Source organism: Nematostella vectensis, chromosome 6 (assembly GCF_932526225.1).
Source record: "Nematostella vectensis chromosome 6, jaNemVect1.1, whole genome shotgun sequence".
In the NCBI taxonomy this organism is placed as follows: Eukaryota; Metazoa; Cnidaria; class Anthozoa; order Actiniaria; family Edwardsiidae; genus Nematostella; species Nematostella vectensis.
The window spans coordinates 14,134,457-14,154,540 of NC_064039.1; the positions used below are offsets into that span (position 1 = coordinate 14,134,457).

The window sequence follows — 20,084 nt, forward strand, 5'->3', positions numbered from 1 at the left end:
TCTCCGTGAGAACTTTTGGTATTAATATCAAAGTTATTCTGTTTTTTTTTTGTTTTTTTTTTTTTTACCCCCTGTCCCCACAGTTCCATCAAACACTTCGTATGCGATGGCGGTACGGGCGTACCAAGCGCTTTATTTCAATCATTGATTCTACAGTTTGATCATGTGGGAAGTAAATTATACATTGTCATTCGGGGAGATATACTACATGACCTTGCATTGTGTTTCTATGTTCACCATTTCCTTAACGAACAGCGACTCCGTTATGGCTTTGGTCCGATGTCCGTACAAGTTCTAAAAGAGTATTATTATAAGATTTGCTAGCAGTAGTCTGTTGAGACGGGATGAGGTTCTCACTTGCCGGTGAGTTTGAGTGCACCGGCTCCTACGCCATACCCATAACCGAGTGCTCCGTAGTTCTTGGCGTAGCAAGCTAATGGTAAAGAGGTGTTCGAGTTAGAAAAATACGGGAAAATTTACTGTAATTAGTCGGTTATGGCCTCTAGGTTTATGCTGTAGTGTTACCCATCGATAGGACAATTCAATCTTTTTCATTTTCGAAACAAAAGATTTTTTTTGCAATCTCGTCCTCAGGGTCTTCTGGGTAATTTTCAATATGGCGTCTAGCTCACAGACGCCATATTGAAAATTACCCAGAAGACCCTGGGGACGAGTCTTCTGGGTAATTTTCAATATGGCGTCTAGCTCACAGACGCCATATTGAAAATTACCCAGAAGACCCTGGGGACGAGGTTGTTTTCTTTGCGCCTTTCGTCCCTAACTTTTATCCAGTGCCGCGCATGCCGAACATGACACAGGAGTCCCACCATGCAAAGTTTCTTAACAAAGCATTTCATTGTAATGAGACAAACGTAAAGTATTTCAAGGCTGACAAGATCTCGAGCTATAAGGGTCACACATCTTCCATGCTTTAGCTGTAGCCTTATCGAGTCATATACCTAGGCGATGATTTCATAAAAGTTGTATTCCTGTACCTGGGCAGTAGATTCCGCTCTCGTGGTCATTGACCGTTGTCGATTCCAGCTTCGACTTGCAATTAAAGCATGCGAAGCACTGTTTGTGGTATACCTGTGGATAGAAAACACATTTAGCGCGGGCCGGATTTGTTTTATCTAAAAAGTTTGACTTTTCATAAAACCAGCGCCGTGACAGCGGAGACGATTTCCGGAGATAATCAAAGCAATGGAAGCCGCATTGTTACCCATGCCCTCTACTAATTTTGGGTCAGTACGCAGCTCCTACAAGCTGCAATTTGATTGGGCAAATGAACAATATCCGCACCTCGAAACAAAAAACGAGAAGAATAGAGACAAAAGAACTCCTTTGTTAAACAAAGATAATAGGATACAAAGCAGCTGCGTACTTACGGCTAATTTTCTGTCTGCTTTACCCCCCCCCCCCCCCCCCCCCCCCCCCCCAAGCTGCACATCGTTTCCTGCTTTTCCCTCCGCACTCACATTGTTGTTGCATGCAACTTTTTCAGCTTCGAACACCTCGTTGCCACAGGCCGGACAGATGCCCTCCTTCAGCTCGAAGTTCTCCTTCTTGGTCGGGAACCACACTTTGGGCGCCATGTTGGGCGGGGCTTCGCCGTACTTGCCCGTGTCCATGCTTAGGGTACCGGCGCCTAGACCAAAGCCGTACCCACGCTGGCCGAAATTGCGCGCGTAACAGCTTTTGCACCAGATGTCGCCTTCAACAACCACACAACAGAATTAATTAGCTTCATGATGTGCATGGTGCTTTAGATTTGTATTGCGTTGAACGCTTGAATGAGTGGAAACTATTTGTTATTATTTGTAATTATTTGAAGGCTTTAGTTTATAGAACCAAACCCTAAAAATCCCACTTTTTGTTAAGGGTGAGCGTACAAACACAAGCTCTGGACAAATTCCCACCGCAGCACTGAACCCCTACACTTCCTACCCCAGTACCTCTCTTGGACAATGGTACCTTGGCCTGCTAACGAACATTTTCTCGTCCCTCTCCCCTTGACACTTACCTTATAAAATCCCGGACTTGTAACGTACCGTTTCTCCCCGTCCCTGCCCCTAAACAGACACACCCTGCAGCCCCTCTCCCCCCCCCCCCCCCCCCTCTCCCGGTTTGTCTGGTATACCGTTTCCTTCGCAGCAGTTGGTGCTCTCGAGCTTCTTCCGGCAGCGAACCTCAGCGCAAGCGAAGCAGCTCTTATGCCAGCGCTTTCCAGCCATACTTATCCCTTCCGCGTGGTAGCACATCTTATCACAACGACCGCATCTCATTGGAGCGCCTTCGGACATGGTCTGTGGTCAAAACAATAGCATTAGAACCCAGGGTCTCACATCCGGGGCCTCGCTGTCAGTAGAAGAGAGGGGTAAGGGAGGGGAGCTCGAGCGCATCTACCAACAACGAGGGACTAGGTTCCAGAGGATGTGTATTAAACAAAGATCTAACGTGGTGTTGAAACAGGAAAGCGAGATTTTGTATAACCAGACAGAGATCTTGGCGGTTTCGGGATTTGTTTTCATTTTGAATATTGAAATATCTAGTCATTTTAAAAATATCATTAGATTATTCCATGCTTGAGCAATAAAATGAAGCTTATTCATGTGAGATGGATTGAATTTCACAGTGATTCAAATCAGATTCGTCACGCAAAAAGAATCTAGAGTCTTTATTAAAATACAAAAAAATGCAATAAAAACACTTACTAATTGTTGAATGATTGATCTAGAAGAAACAAGCTATCATATCATCGCCTTCAACAAATTTCAGCACGAGAGTATAAATATTGGAGAAAACATTTTTAAATGTTCATCGATTATGCGAACCATCTTATCAATCTCACTCTTAATTCCACAATTATATCTAATTAGCAAAACAGATAAAAGGGTTTTTTTACATACAAAAAAAAACAGATAAAAACAATCATGTTCCTCTTGCTTTCAGTTAAACCCCCAAAACGAAACAATTAGCTGATTCTTGTTCCTTCTATAGGTTTGTTTGTTTGGCAAAAGTCAGATATTCTTTGTAATGTTGTTGTTTTCGCTGTGGTGTGATACAGTGAAAACATGTCACACCAAAACCGCAGAGGTCAACAAGTTTAATGGTTTTATATGCTAAGTAAATCTTTCTCAATATGTTCGCTATTGTGGAAACTGTTTAATCGTTATCGACTTCTAAAAAAGCCTAGTACATTCAGTAACTATTGAACGGATATTTGAATAATTTTAACTTAAAATCGCGCACGCAACTAAGCTAGGTGCGCAAAAATTCGGGTCTAATCTACACAATCAATAGATATCACTCCATGTCTGCTGGGTGACTCGCAGGATTACTCAAACTATTAATCTCGGCAATATAAAAATTATCACTGTGATAGTACAACCAAGCTTGCTTGGACCACCTTAGCACGCCTAAAAAGTAACAACACTGTCTAGATTCCTAATGCTAGCAAGCAGATCTTCGTAATCTATAAGCATGAGTGGTCTTATTACCCGGGGTTGGATTACGGGACCACTGATGCAAGGCTGAAAAGAAATCAGTTGAATTGATAGAACGCTTGTCAAAGATCTCCAGGGATCGCTTGTTTTGTAAAAATGAAGGGTTTTAGTGATTAGCACATGCATGGTGAGTTGACTGGGGATATTTGCACTGATGTGAGGCATACAGTTACCGCGAACCGGCAAACATATGGCAACACATCCCAGACGAATCCGATAAAATTATAAAAATGCACCCTGAGTGCATGCATAAATGAAGCAAAGCTAAATACGCAACTCTTGTCTATTCTTTTTGATGATTTTGCAAGGCAAAAATTGCATCATATAGTTAACAGAAAAAAAGGCCAGTCGAATTCAATTGACTTCAATTGAATAGTATTTAAAATGTATCGTACACAGGAAGTTTAATTAAATTTCCTTCCCCTAATACGCATCGAGGGAGGTAATGACTGTACTTACGATTTTTTTGGAGTAAGTCTACTAGTCTCCCTGGAAGATCTGACGAGGGGTGGATGGCTTTGCGCTTGGTGTGCCTACAGAACGCTGCCGCACACGGGTATTTGCATCGACAATTTAACAGCTATCGTGCATTCAATGTCCACGCCTTGTCCGTAACCTCCGGCTGTTTGCAACGACCATGACACTCCTGTTCTACCAATGCCCTTCCCGGGACTCTTACTAACCACTCAGAACAGAGCGTAATGCATCATGAACCAATTAGAATTCATCATGGTGCAAAAAGGTCTTCGATATTTGACTTTTGTTTCAGTGGCATTCGATGCCGCTGTCGTGAATAGAGGTCATAGCTGGGATTCCATTGTGTCTTTGCTATATATGGCATTGCACGAATAAGGGGTGAACCAAAGGCTTGAACCAAACGCACCGCTAAATACTTTATGCTCTTAAGACGTGACGTAGGTCTTGGGGCAAGAAATGCGATCTTCAATTTGCGCAAGTTGGCTTTAGATCTTTACACTTGTCATCTGAAAGTACATAGCGTTGTTTGCATATTGCTACTGAAATTGAAACTGCAACACTAAAATCGAATGCCTTTATTGCTATCGTTTGCTGTGTCCTTTATCTGCATAGGGATAAGATAACAACTAAACGCATATACATAGACTGTTACCAAGGATTTACTCCTCAGCCCCGAAGCTGACAAGCTGACGTTCACCTGGGTCAAGCTAAAGAAATAACAGAGACCGTTACCACTTCTCTCGCTACAAACCTCCTTAGGACGTATCTTACACCTCGTGAAGATTGATGGGAAGGAAGAAGAGAGCGCGCAATGGCTTGTGGGTTTGACGAATATTTCCCGCTTTAGGATTCCCGCTTTTTTTTGTGATCGCATTTGACGTCGCCCAAAAGGCTACTTATGAATTGTCAGTGGTTTATTCATCATTCCACCATTTGAAAGAGACGGGTACAGTCTGAAGAGTCCCAAGAAAGATTGGGTGGTTTTCTTGGCCTCTTGGGCATCCATCCCATAAATAAACAACATAGAGCTCCAACCGTTAGCTTGGCCCATTGCATATTAAGCCTTCGCGGCTACCACCCGAACGTCTAATGCCGTATAAAAAAAGGTCACGCCCAGCGTTTAGTATCCCGCTTAGCCTTTAGTATCCCTAGGTGGTCACGAAAAGTGACACCACGACGGTGAGAACTGATTGCGCTTTAGATTGGAATTAAGAATGAAATTGTCGTTTTGCGTTTCGAAAAGTTTATGGGCTTGTCATGAGCTTATTCCATAGCTTCGCTCCAACTTATGGTGGTGGTGAAGAGTATTTTCGTCTTGAATCGGGATCGAATATTCTATCGTGTTCCGTGATTGGGCTATTTTTACTTTCGTAACTCGTGATTTCGCATGGCTCATATCGTGAAATGAGACCGTAGACGCTGAGAATAATTAAAACACGAAATTCGTGTAACGAGAGTGAATGGAAAGCAGTGCATACCTTGACAGGAGCTGTAGTACAATCACTCCGAATCGATTGTAGCGGTTTTTTCTCGTCACGATTCATACATTTATATGTAGAAGTAGACATTGATGTCATTATGTGTAAGTTTAACTGAGGAGTGGATCAACCGCAGCGTTGATCTATGCACATTAAATCATATATTCAGGAGCAAAGCAAAAGTTAAAACCGTGATTTGTGAAAGGTTCTTTTTTTAAATTCGTGATTCGTGAAAAACTGTTCCTACAGCCACACGTCCCTGCTTATCCCACCCCTCCTGCTACGTCTCCCTATTTACCTATTTTAGGCTGTTTCGTATAACGTGTGCTATAATCATCGACGACCCTATGCCTTATTCGTGTGATTTAAGTAATAGTCTTGACATTGTGATAGGGAAATGACGGTTTTAATGATCTACAATCAAATTTAGGCGCTAATTTTAGATATACTACATAGAAATAATACAGAATAAGTCCACCCACTTGCAATCACAACACAAGGATTATAAAATTAGACTTTAAAGGACTATTGTCTCTCGCACTTTATAAATCCTTGACAATCAAATCAGTGATATTATTTTGTTGTACTTTGGAGATTCAACAGAGATCTATACGTTAATTTGAACAAAAAACAATCTCTAGTCCCACTCCTACACCCGGTCGGGGTCCTGGGCTCTATTGAGTGCGCGAGAGTGCGCCTGCCCCGCCGCCGAATCCGTAGCCTTTGGGACCGAAGTTGGCACCGTGGCATGTCTTGCAGTAAATCTCATCTATTAGAATAGAAACAAACAAGCACAGGATAGTGAGTTAAGCTCGACAAGTGAGTGGACATGATTGATGATTTGCTAAACAATGTCGAGAATACGGAGTCGGAGGTTACGCGCGTGTGCTAATCATCGTTACGCGCGTGTGTAAATCAGAGTTACGCGCGTTTGCAAATCAGTGGTATGCGCGTTAGTAAATCAGCGTTACGCGCGTGGGTAAATCAGCGTTATACGCGCGTCTATAAATCAGCGTTACACGCGTGTGCAAATCAGCGTTACGCGCGTCTATAAATCAGCATTACGCGCGTATACAAATGAGCGTTACGCGCGTGTGTAAACCAGAGTTACGCGCGTGTGCAAATCAGCGTTACGCGCGTGTGTAAATCAGAGTTACGCACGTTTGCAAATCAGCGGTATGCGCGTGAGTAAATCAGCCCGAAGAAGACGGGCGCGGGAAAACAAAGACAAAAAGGAACCGTTCCGTTCTTTCTCCGATATTTATGTGCTTGCGTCTTCTTTACGTTATCCTAATACGCCTCCGCTTCCTCGGCTAGTGTAAAAGTCTTTTAAACGTTAAAGAAAAGAACTAAAAGGTTTGAAACTATGTGTGGTCCATTAGAGTAGACAAATGATTTTTCTGTCATACTTCTAACATATTGCATATACAGTATGCAGTATATATGCACGTGGCAGTCTTCCTAACCCACGCAACCTTCGTCTGGTATCGCACCTTTGTGGACAGCGACTGTTGTGCTGTCGAGTTTCTTGTGACACTTGTAGCAGTTAAAGCAAGATTTATGCCAGTTGAATCCAGCTCCCAGGACTTGCTCGGCCGCGTATGCCCTCTTTTCACAGCGGGGGCATGGGTCGGGCTTGCACCGGCATGTGTTGTCAGGTATGTTGTTGTCAGCCATTTTCTAAGGACAAGAATTAAAATATATATAATACGCTAAGAAATGGAAGTGTGTCCTACCTCTCACGGAGGAACAAAAGAACTAGAAAACTACAGAAACACACCATTGACAATTCTTAGCAAATTAGGGGTACCGGGAATGATTTCGACTTAAAAACGATAAGGAAAAAAGAAGCTGCAATTCAAGCGGATAGAGAGATGGCACTCACAAGCGCGCCATTTTCTAGCTCTCCACAGAAACCCAAAAGTTTTTATCTCACGGCCGAAAGCACCACTGACGTTCAGAACTTTGTGGTTTTTGAATTCACCAATAATTTATAATGCTCACAGCGTATCACTTTTTGAACACTCTTGTTTTCTACTGCACGGTAAGAAAGTCAACAAGCGAGCGCATTTTGTAAACAAACAATTTAAAGCGGTTGGGGAGTAGTTTTCTTTTACAGAGTAGCATAACGATTACATAAGGGTATATATAGTCATATGGGTCATTTTTAATCTCTAAAATCTCGACATTTATGAAAAAAATAAATTACTAACTGGAAAATGCTTGTACGATTTTTATGCACTCGTTGATGCGTTGGGAATGAAGCCATTCAAGTGCAGTGAAAAAAATTTTGTCCGTCCAATCAGCCGCGAACGACTTTTCTTCACGGTGAAAAAACATCGTTCGCGCCTCTGATTTGCTAAGACCAGTGAACGATTGAAAAGTTACTGAATATGTTTTCAGTGAGTATTTCTCAGTATGTATATTAAAACTGAAAAAGACTTATGAATGGAAATTCTATATGATAACGCTTTATCTATATTCTATACACTCTTTTTTTATAAAGAACGTCAGTTTTCAGTTGAGGCTGGGCCGTTCTTATTTTTGGGACATTTTAAGGCTGAATATGATGTTCTTAAATTTTAGTGCATATGAGAATATAATACCCAATGAATTATTAGGAAGAGAGTTAATCTAATAATCAATAGCAATAATAATGTTATTACTATGAACACAATTTGATTCTGCATTTTAGAACGCATCAGGACTAAAAAAGAAAAAAAAAATCTGTTATCTGGGCCTCGGCGTGTTCTTAGCATGTCCTAAAAATTTGGTGAAATATCAGGCTAAACGTTCTTATAAAAAAGGTTCTTATAAAAAGTATGAACGCTTTATCTAAAGTTTTAGTTCTATTCCTCCAAGTGATCAAAACGTTTAGACGAAACGTAAGGAAGCTAAAATCCACAGTAACACCAACTTCGATATGGATAAATCCTGGACCACCTTTGCAGTACAACATGGTTAAGTTTTTGCTGGAAAATTTTAAACTAGGGTAGTAATAGTTCGTAAACCTATTTATCTCATAACGGACGTTATCATAGAAGTTTGATGAAAATACCGTTATTATTCGAATAAGCGGCCGGGGCGGTTTTTCAATTTTTCGGGTGTTTAGGGGGGCGCTTATTGGATTTCGATGAAAAATACCAACTTCAGTGAATGGACTGAGACAAAACTTGTGCTTATTTGGATAAACAAGTTAAAGGAATAATAAATAGGCCCGTGCTGAAGTGTGAGCATTTCAGGTCTCTCGCGGGTAATTCGTTCAAATTGAAACCCATTTAGTAGCCCCTTCAAAACGTGCGATCGATCTGATCTTTGGCGAACATAATCAACAATTGACGTTTGTACATTTGCTGTGTTTTGTTTAGAGGGAATGGAAGGGGGGCACTTATTGTGGAGGGGGCGCTTATTTGAAGGAGGGCGCTTATTCGAATAATTTCGGAACATACCACTTTACAGCGCCTATCCAACCCCCAGGTAACATCTGAATTTGTCGCATTAAACTTCCCCCAATTCGCCCTTTTTGGTTTCCGATAGTAAGAGCGCGATCTAATGGGTATTTCTAAAAATGCGACTAACGGAGAAAGTCTACATCATATCGATTCTATTAGGAACGTTTATCTTTAGCGACGATATGTTCGAATCTCTCCAAGCCACGTCCAATGGTACTTTAGTTTTACAAACTTATTGTGGCTTAACTAAATAAGCTTTCCTGAATCATTATATTAAAACTCTAGCGCCACCGCCCCGTATCTAGATGATACAATCAGATTTGCTACATGTTTTCCGTAAATATTCCGTGAATATTCCAATTTAAAAATGGCTTTTTAAACTAAACGTGGCTAATCAATAGCTCATAGGCAAAAGCTGATATTTTGTTACAAGTCTTAGGGCCTTTTGAAACATGAAAATGGCAACAGATATGACCAGTTATTAGGTGTGTTCAGGGTTGGGATTTGATCAAATTGATAACAGGTGCGCACCAATATGGATTAAAACCAGCCCATACACTTAATTTTGCTTTTTATATAACATCAACCGCACAATAAACCGTTTAAAAGCGCTGAAAATTGCTCACTCATAACAGCTACGGGAGTTACCTAATCCTTTAACGAGTGGAAGAATGCTCGGGAGGAAAAATATTGTTCAGAAAATTTCATACTTATAGTACAACAACAATGATAACATGATAAAAAGCCTATTTTTTAGGTAGTTGATCCATACAATCTGAATAGCTATAGAAATATTGATGGAATTCCTTAGTTCTTCACCACAGATACCACACGTGTTGTCTAAACTAGCAAATGTTTCTCACTAACAAATATTCTAATCTCTAGAGAACACATGAATCTATACAAAACAGCATTTGGAGTTGACTGTGCGCTTCCTTGAAGTTATTTTTTGCTGATTTTGAGGGATTTCAAATCTTTGAAAAGAAAAATATTTTTGTATGGTGCAAGGTTCCATAAACCAGAACATAACCCATCTGCTGTAAAAAGATTACAAAATAGCCTGTCTATTTGGTAAGTCTTTAGAGCCTGTTATGTGGTGTGTGATTGGAGAATAAGCTGGATTGGCTACTCACCGGTACACAAGAGATGTGATTCTCAAGTTGGGATCAGCAAATGAATAAAATACAGTGCTACGCTGCGCCTAAAATACTTCCCCGCACACCCTCAAAGCCTGCTAAGTCCGATGGGATGCCATTACCGAAATCATCAAGCACAACACCCAGTGCGCTTCGTTCTACTTTATTCAAATCGACATACAAAACTCACCGACGCAGAAAATCAAAATAGTTGTAATCAGTGGTAGAAGCCAGAACAATTTATAATTAATTGGAAAACAGACAATAGCCGTATATGTGAAAATGAATAAACATTCAAAACAACTCCCCCCTAGTCTCCTGTCACCCGGTCTGGGTCCTGGGCTCTATTGCGTGCGCGTTAATGCGCCTGCGCCACCGCCAAATCCGTAGCCTTTGGGACCGAAGTTACAGCCATGACAAGTCTTGCAGTAGACCTCACCTGAAGATAAGGAAAAAATATGTGATAAGCTGTGTCATAGGAACAAGAACACACTGATGTCCATTCTCAATAACCAGCGCTGACATATCGTCTGACGCGTGACATATGTCAGACAAATAATCGGCAAGCTTGAACCGACTGACTCTATAAAATGTTTGTGCGCACTGATGTTTTAATGATTTTGTCATTTTGAGTATTGAAATGAATATTTAATCGATTTGGAAAATATCATTATAGAGAATATTTTAAAGTAGAATTTTACCGTGATTCAAGTGGATTTATTTCATTTTCGGCAGAAATTCAAAAAAGTCAGATCCAAAGGCTGAAACAGCAAACTGGCCTTGGTCTTTGAGTTGGGGTCAACAATACACGGACTAAGTCAAGAGAAGAGATAAGAACTTTATATTATTCCCTAAGATTATATACGGGTCAACCTCCAACTTTTTTACTCACTAAAATATCTGTTTTACATGACTTTTCGCATAAAATAAATATTCAAAAGCTGTCAAGTTCAGCAAGTCCATATGATTTTCATGAGGATGATAAAGGGCTTGAAAAAGCAGGGTCGTAGCCATGTGGCAAGTGAGACACTCGCCAGTCGGTAAAATTTTGATGTTTAATGTTTCACAATTGAAAAGTATGAGATAAAACACCTGCTTTTGTTGGATTTATCATCCAGTGGCTAGATTTTCCTCGGTAAAATTTTGATTTTGCCTACAGGCCTGAACAGCATTAAAAAAAGTAGAACTTCGGCCTCCTTGATCAGGTGAAAGAACAATACCCGGGGGTCTGTTACTATCCATTCGTCGGGAGGTGGTTCAAATATTAAGTATCACCCTTGTGATAACATGGGAGGAAATTAAAAGGTTTTTTAAAAAAAAAAAAATTAAACATATAGCCCGGTGTGAACCAGGCCTTGACATTTAGCGCGGCTAGTTTGGTTGCATGTCCAGCTCCGCCTTCCGCAGTGAAAAGCAAATGTGTGCAAACAGCAAAAATTGCTGGGCTGAGAAATTCTATGTTTTCTCACAATGCTGACGCTGTTTGCACGAAACATGATTTGAAATGCTCTTGGTGGCCATCGTTGTGGGACAGTTACCATCGTGAGTGGCGGCGTTGCGTGACTATCGGTGTGTCACACTTACCATCGTGAGAGGCGGCGTTGAGTGACTATCGTTGTGTGACACTTACCATCGTGAGAGGCGGCGTTGGTGCTGTCAAGCTTCTTACGGCAGTCCTTACAGGAGAAGCACTTCTTGTGGAACTTGTGGTTCTCCATGGAGACCTCCTCTGCGTGGTACACGTTATCTCCGCATCTCGGGCACTTAGGCATATTGTCTGCTACACATAGAGAAACGGCGTCAGAAGCAGTGCCAATGGACCATGTGGTCGGAATAAAGAGGGTCTTGAAAAGGAGGGTGTACATAAAGCGAAAATGAGATGGCCGGACCATGGGTCAATGCTCCTTTGCTGTAGTTTGATACCTTTATCGCAGTTGGGGTGGCAAGGGGTGATTTTGTACTTGATTTATTTCGTTGAACGATTTTAATAATGCCTAGTCTTTTGTGTGATTGATGAGGTTTATAAATAACAAGTTGGCGATTGTTGCCCGGCGGCTGGCCACTGAATTGTTGGTTGCTCTCTATCTTGCACGAAATGTACTTAAGGAATCTTCATTGATAAATATTTTATTTGATCTGGAAATGGTATTGTTTTTTAATTAGGGATCATCTTTTTATGTGGAATGCAAAACTAGGTAGTGGTGGTGGCCATGTGTTATAGATGAAAGAATTTTCTGCTGTTCTGGAATTTGTAAAATCATAGTAATTACGAAAGTCATCCATCGCAGAGTGTGAACCACGAGACAACAAAGGGATCATTTAGTAATTTAAGTAATATAATTAATCTAATATTCCTTGCGTGAAGGATAAAATTCGGCTTTTATAGATAAAAATGTTTATATCTCCCTAGGTGTGTCTTATTTAAGAGGATTAGAGCAAGCAGTTGACTATTTCATCGTGGAAACACTCCCTTTGAAGTGCGAATTTCATTGTTTATCGCGACATGTGGCATGACAGGCAAGTCGATCGTCTGTTCTGTTTGCGACGGTTAACTACAACCTCGAGTGCGAAAACTGTTCATAGATGTACCTGGTATTTATTTCTGTTTAGCAGTAAAACTTTTATAGCACTTGAGAGCAACTAAATGTTAGTATTTTTGTGCGTTTATCTGGCATTTATATAGTAACAAAGGATTTTCGTTTATGTTTATTATTCGATCAATCCTACATGGTTAGTAAGTTGATCTGGTTATTCAGGGTCACGCATTCTGTTACAGCTTTCAGGTAACGAAAATGAAGAACGTCCACAAGCTAGGGGAAATATAAGGTCAAAGAGAACGTACATTTGAGCTGCTAAAAAATCGTAGAACAAATTGGGAAAAATAAGTCGGATAGTTTACGCGCGCTGGTTGATTTAAAAGCATGACGTTACTCCCCAAATTATTTCCCAGTGATGGCGACCTTTTTTCTTAAACAGAACATTTATTACTCTTTCATTGGGTTTAAACGTAGACTGGTCAATACATTGTTGACGAAATTTCCAATACTGATTTTTACAATAAAGCACTGAAGCTAATACCGAATTGATATGGCTATCGATAATTATGGCTAGAAATGGCTAGAAACAGCGGTTTGGGTTATTCGAAATATTTCACCCTGATATAAAACTACTAATCTATTCAGCCCTCTAAGAATTATTCAATTGAAACTTAACCTTTGGTTCAATAAAGTTATGGCAAGTATGTGGGTGTTGTTAAGCATTTAGCAAATTGATCAATATTCTGGGCTACTGTTCCTCCAATCAATTACAATTTGTCCGAGGTGCTCTTATATGTCAGCTTAAGATTAATCTGTTCTCACATTGCTTATTCCAGTCCTTTATTTTTTTAATTACAAAAACAAAAAACCAGGAATTTCTCTCTCGTCACGAAATTGTTGCCATAAGAAAGCACCATGTGAAAAACTCTTTTTTTTTTTTTGGCAGCCAATTCCACTTCCACGCAGTTCTAGTTATATTAATAGGTACCTTTTAAACGTCGAATAAGTCGTCAAGATAAATGGAAAATTTATGCGGTTATCGCAAAGATTACAACTACTGGAGTTTAAAGATAGGAGTATCAAACTGGTATAACCAGGCGAGCAAGATTTGTGTTAACTGATATACGCTAGTTTCTGTACCTAGAACATTTTAGACAATGACAAGAAAAACAACTCATTCCGTAGAGGCTGGCTTTACCAAAAATTGTATTTTTTTATAATACACTTTTTTGAGGGTTGTTTTACTGCATACGCAATGATAATTATCTTAGGTAGGGGCCGTTAATGACATTAGAAAGCTTTCGTATCGACAATGCCAAAAATAAGGCGCTGAAGCTAAAAATCACAGCTGATAGATAAACCCGTTCAAGTACATTGTTTACCAACAAGAATACTTTAGGTCAAAATCAGCTAGGGACTCTAACTTAACATGATCTAGACAACAGCCTACCAAAACAGCATCAGCTGTGGAAGGAGCTTTCCAAGATGACGCGAAAGTGAAGGCATTTTTGCAATAAAAAGATAAACCAAGAACTAGGAGTCTTAACCTCCTAGTAGCTAACCACAAGTGAGTTTCAGACATACCTGATTTTAGAATCCCTTGACAAACGATTACGACTGACAAGACCGAACGCACGAGTCCACCACACGACTTCGAAGCACACTAAGTGTAGAGCGTATCTCCCGCAAGAAATAAAAACCCCAAGTGATTGCTCAGTGCATTCCTAGGATCACGCCCTCAGGCAATGCGGTTTTCCTAGCTCCTGATTGGCTATTGGCTCGAAGTCGAGCATAAGAGTGCATTAGTGATTAATGCCGTTTTTAGCAATGTGAGACTTCTTAAGGGCTTCAGTCTGTCTGCACTTACTGTGGTCTGGGTAACGCAAAGGAATTTGTCACGGAATCGGTATTATTCAAGGGATTGGTAGTCACCGTAGAGATCCTTCTCAAAGGGAGATATTCACCCGGAGGGGGCTGCTCGAGGGTGTGGAGATTAGAGAAGACACAGACTGAGGCCAGCAAAGTTGATATACATATCGCAAAAGTTAGCCCTTTAAATACTGCACAAACAATTTAACAAAAATTCGATGGTTAAATTTGGGAGAAAACAATCGTTCGTAAGACGTGTTGTGAAGCCCTATTATCGGATACCCTTGCCCTATTATCGGACAGCAGATTTCTTCTAAAAAACAACGGGAAAATCATGCTTCATTTTCATTAAAATACTGCAGACAATAATTGTTGACATATGTACTTTGCAAAACTCACGATAGTTTTTAGTTTGAGACTATTTCTTCTCCGTAGCAAGTGATTCAAAACACATGCATCGCGTGCGCGTGACAAACTGAACGGCGAAATGCGCGTTTGCTCATCGATCTCAAATTTACGTTGAATCGTTCGATGATTGCTCGACTGTCCGATAATAGGTACCACTACCTTAATACATTTTTGTGATGATCAAAGCCAGCAAGCTGAAGTATCTGAGCTTCTCTAATAGTGAGAAAATAAAGAGGGAGTTATTACTGTACTTCTTTAATGTTGTTTCTAGACAGTTCTATAACTTTTAAGTATTTATTCAAGCTGGAGTAATTTGGAGGATTTAAAAAAAACGCGGTATCACAGCCATTTTTTCGCTCGTCGCCATTTTCTTTCTTCTTGACTTAACTTCGCCGCTCAGACAAACAAAACAGTCAAGTTATTCAGGGATTTAGCTTTCTGTGAGTATATTTGCCAATCTTGCTTACTTAAGTTAGACTTATTTTCTTCCAAATTATTTTTCATGATCTCTTTTCATTCCTATCGAGTTAGCAAAACAACAACACGCAACCCGCGGGGGAGTAGGACAAAATAAAAGGAGCAAATTCTCACGCGCAGTGGTGGGGTGGGGGGACAAAGAGAGGGGTCTCACTGCGAACTCTCAGCGACAATTTTCAACAGCGTTAGTTTCTGTAAAGACTAAACTGCACTCCAAAGGAAGCGTGCAATAACCACAGGGAGCCCAAGCTCAAAGTTTGTGGTTTTGGGGATTTGTGATGAAACGAAACACACTAGTCTCATCCAGCTGTTAGAAGGAATTATTTAAATAGGGCGCTAAGAGATCACATGATTGTTTGGGCGGCAAACTAGCGCGCGCTCAGGCTTTTAGCGGTAATTCTCTGGTGTAACGGGCGCAATCTTTTCTGATTTTGCCACCCAAAAAAGTCACGTGATCTCTTAGCGCAAGTCCCCTTTTATCTCTGAGAAGTATAGTAAAACCCCTATAAAACTATATAAAACCACAAACGGTGAGCTTGGGATCCCTGTGCAGTGAGCAGAGTAACCAGTTGTGAAGAAAAATAATTTTAACTAGTCAGTAACCCCCTGAAAACATTCGACAAAGGTAAGCAAACCATGATGTGTCAGATCCTTTTGATCCAAGGAGTATGAGAGCTCAGTAAATTTATTTTTCCCATGAGTTTTATAACCCCCCTACTTGATGAAGGTCAGAGAATAAAATTAATAATGTTTATGGTTCTTTCATGAAATACCCTTTGTAATATTGAGACATTTTAGATGACACTTTTTCAAAGAAAACTACACACCAAATATTTTTTTCACTTTCCATTGTCCACTTTGGGAGCCATAGCCCGTCCCACGGACGTGGGCAATAAAGATTGTGGTGGACTTATGGCGGTGGACCAGAGAATTTATCAATTCATATCGAAGTGAGTGACACTGTTAATGTCAACTTCCTTACATTTCGTCTAAACGTTTTGATCACTTGGAGGAATAGAACTAAAACTTTAGATAAAGCGTTCATACGCTCTTTTTTATAAGAACCTTGTTTATGAGAACGTTTAGCCTGAGATTTCACCAGATTTTAAGAACATTTTTTTTTTCTTTTCTAGTCCTGATGCGTTCTAAAATGCAGAATCCAATTGTGTTTATAGTAACAACCTTATTATTGCTATTGATCATTGGTGTTATTCTCTTTCTAATAATTTATTGGGCATTATATTCTTATATACAACTAAAATTTACGGCCCATCGTCAACTGAAAATAAGACGTTTTTATAAAATAAAGTGTATAGAATATGGATAAGGCGTTATCATATAGAATGTGGCGACTTCAACCGCCTCGACATCTCCCGTCTGACCTCCCAATTTAAACTGAAGCAGCTTGTGGACAAACCGACCCGTGGGAACCGGATCCTAGATCTGGCTATTACCAACCTAGCTCACCTATACGACAAAAACGCAGTGAGCATCATGGCGCCGTTTGGTCTCTCGGACCATAATGTAGTAGTCATCCATGCTAAAGCCCGTGTACCAGGGTCCAAGTGCAGCAGGAAAGTCATTACGAGGCGTGACACCCGTGCGAGCAGGAAATCTGAGCTCGGCCGCTACCTCTCCTCTGTAGACTGGTCACTAATTGACTTCGGCGCCTCCGGTGAAGTTTTTGGTGGATTCCATCAATATTGGGCTTAACCTCATCATGCCTGTCAGGCAAACCAAGATCCATGCTGATGATGCCCCTTGGGTCACTGCAGACTTCAAAAATCTCATCATGCTTCGCCAAAAAGCATTTCTCGCGGGTGACACAGAGCGCTTCCTATAATACAGGAACACAGTCAACCGACAGCGGAAAACCCTCCGCAGCAGATACTTTACATCCAAGGTCGCGCAGCTGAGACACGCGAAACCCAGTCAGTGGTGGAGTGCTGTCAAACGCTTTGCTGGTATGACCCCTGCCTCAGGCCACGAAAGCGTGCTCTCCCACCTACAACTTGAAGGGTATAACGAGAAGTCGAATGAGCAGGAGCTTGCCAACGCAATTAACTCTGCCTTTCTTGAGCCTATGGAACAGTTCCTACCACTGCAAGCGCCCCCTGCCTACGCTGAAGACTCCACCGTGCTCACTGTGTCTGAATCCACTGTCCTGTCCGCTCTGGCCAAACTGAACACTCGTACGGCTGCTGGCCCAGGCAGTATACCCAACTGGATACTGCGGGATTATGCTGAAATTCTAGTCCAACCAATCACCGCGATACTTAACTGTAGTTTCAGAGAACAAAGACTCCCCCCATCGTGGAAACTTGCCGATGTCGTTCCAGTTCCCAAGCTGAAGCCGGTAGTCGACGTCAACAAACACCTACGTCCTATCTCACTGACTCCTGCTTTTTCAAAGCTTGCTGAGGAGTTCGTCGTTTCCTCCTACGTAGGACCTGCTGTGTTGAAAATCGTGGACCACGACCAGTACGGAGGCATCCCAAAATCATCCACTCTCTTCGCGCTGACGTCTATGCTCCACCACTGGTCACAGGCGACCGACGGCACAGGATCGGCACTGAGGGTCGTTCTGTTTGATTACAGAAAGGCCTTTGACTTGATTGACCATAATCATGATAATCATGAGCTCCCCGTTGTCACGAACGCGAAGATCCTTGGAGTCACCATAACAGAAGACCTCAAATGGAACGCCCACGTCTCCGAATGTATTAAAAAGGCCAATAAGCGATTATGCTTCATTGTAATGTTAAAAAGAGCCCAGCTCCCTATTATGGACATTATTGCCTTTTACCTTTCCACTATTAGGCCAGTTTTAGAATTCTGCGCGCCTGTTTTCCACAATGCCCTCCCAGCATATCTCAATGACGAGACCGAGAGAGTGCAGAAAAGAGTAATGTCACCACAAGCTGACTACCAGGACTGCCTTGCCAGCTATGGCTTACAGTCTTTGAAGGACAGACGGGGCGAACTCTGTCTTAATCTGTTCTCGTCTATTTCCACCTGCACTAACCATAAGCTAGCTAACATCCTACCACCTAAGAACCAGTACAGTTATAGTCTTAGACCGAACGTTTTAGGCGATCTTTCATCCCGGCCATGGCATCCAGTTGCACCACTAAATTTAAAGTATAATCCTAACTGAACATATCATATTCGCTCATTTTATAGTATATAGCTTTCCTCTTAAAATAGTCGCATTTTAGTCTATTACCTGTAATATACATATATATAGTTATATTTTTATTCCTTTTTTTTCTATTTTACTCGATGTAAATTGCGCAATTCAGTGTTTTTAAGCTGCCATGCAATTTGAAATAAACTATCTATCCATCCATCCTTCTTTAGTCTTCTTCAGTTCACTAGACGAAAATAAATTAAAACGTCCACGTTAAGCATAAAGTAAGCAACCCATAATGTGTCAGATCCTACGTGACCCAAGGAGTATGGGAGCTCAGTAAAATGATTTTTCCCATGCGTTTAATACCCCCTCCTTGAGAGTCGAAGAAAAAAACTCATATGTATATGGTCCTTTCATGAAATACCCTTTTTGCTATCTTGAGACATTACACAGCCCTAAAGATTGTCTATATTGGGAGCCCCATGTTCGGAGTGTTTAAAATCAAGATTATGATGATGATAATGATGATGGTTGTGGTGATAGTGATGATGATGATGATGATGATGGTAGTGGTGATAGTGATGATGATGATGGTTGTGGTGATAGTGATGATGATGGTTGTGGTGATAGTGATGATGATGATGATGATGATGATGATGATGATGGTAGTGGTGATAGTGATGATGATGATGGTTGTGGTGATAGTGATGAAGATGATGATGACGATGGTAGTGGTGATAGTGATGATGATGATGGTTGTGGTGATAGTGATGAAGATGATGATGATGATGGTTGTGGTGATAGTGATGAAGATGATGATGATGATGGTTGTGGTGATAGTGATGAAGATGATTATGATTGTGGTGATAGTGATGATGATAATGATGGTTGTGGTGATAGTGATGAAGATGATGATGATGATGGTTGTGGTAATAGTGATGAAGATGATGATGGTTGTGGTAATAGTGATGATGATGATGATGATGATGGTTGTGGTGATAGTGATGAAGATGATGATGGTTGTGGTGATAGTGATGAAGATGATTATGGTTGTGGTGGTAGTGATTTTATTAATAATGATAGTAGTTGTGATGGTAATGGTGGTGATGATGGTTGTGGTGGTGATTATATTGATGGTTATGGTTGTGTGGTGGTAATGATTATGATCATCGTTGTGGTGGTAGTGACGTTATTGATGATGACCGTTATTATGGCTCAGGTATTATCAGGTAGACAAGAGGAAACTGAGCGAGAAGCAGAGAAGAGATGCTCTCAATGACAAGTACCTTGATCTTGTGGAGAATCAGCGGATTTACTACAAAACAGTCAAGGAATTCATGGTCTCTTGTTAAAATCCATGCGAGCTTGCACTCTGCATTCATCGAAGATGCATGAATCGTCGCTTCATCGGCCAGGTCTTGTGGAAGCAAACAAGTCATCAAATAGTGATACCCTGTGAACATTGCAAATCATTCTTTTTTCGCCTGAACACTCATTGTGATTTGTTTGAATACCACGAAGTTCTGGACGTCAATATTGCTTTTGGCCGTGAGATACACCTATTTCAATTAAGGTTGACTATAAGAAAATGATGAATGCCAAACACCACTT

General features: G+C 40.9%; 2 protein-coding genes across 2 annotated transcripts; both read right to left on the reverse strand.

Annotated features, from left to right (window-relative positions):
- Positions 1-102: 102 nt before the first annotated feature.
- Positions 103-4,125, reverse strand: LOC5506699 (cysteine and glycine-rich protein 1). Its single transcript, XM_048729281.1, has 5 exons — positions 3,966-4,125; positions 2,141-2,306; positions 1,479-1,714; positions 996-1,089; positions 103-433 (listed from the first exon to the last, which is right to left on the reverse strand). The coding sequence occupies exons 2-5, from the start codon at positions 2,301-2,303 to the stop codon at positions 354-356; spliced, it is 573 nt and encodes a 190-aa protein (XP_048585238.1). The 5' UTR covers positions 2,304-2,306; positions 3,966-4,125; the 3' UTR covers positions 103-353.
- Positions 4,126-5,851: 1,726 nt separating this feature from the next.
- LOC116601122 (cysteine and glycine-rich protein 1) lies at positions 5,852-10,398 on the reverse strand. Its single transcript, XM_032375152.2, has 3 exons — positions 10,047-10,398; positions 6,955-7,141; positions 5,852-6,230 (listed from the first exon to the last, which is right to left on the reverse strand). Exons 2-3 carry the CDS (start codon positions 7,136-7,138, stop codon positions 6,136-6,138), a joined length of 279 nt encoding a protein of 92 aa, XP_032231043.1. The 5' UTR covers positions 7,139-7,141; positions 10,047-10,398; the 3' UTR covers positions 5,852-6,135.
- Between the last annotated feature and the right edge of the window lie 9,686 nt (positions 10,399-20,084).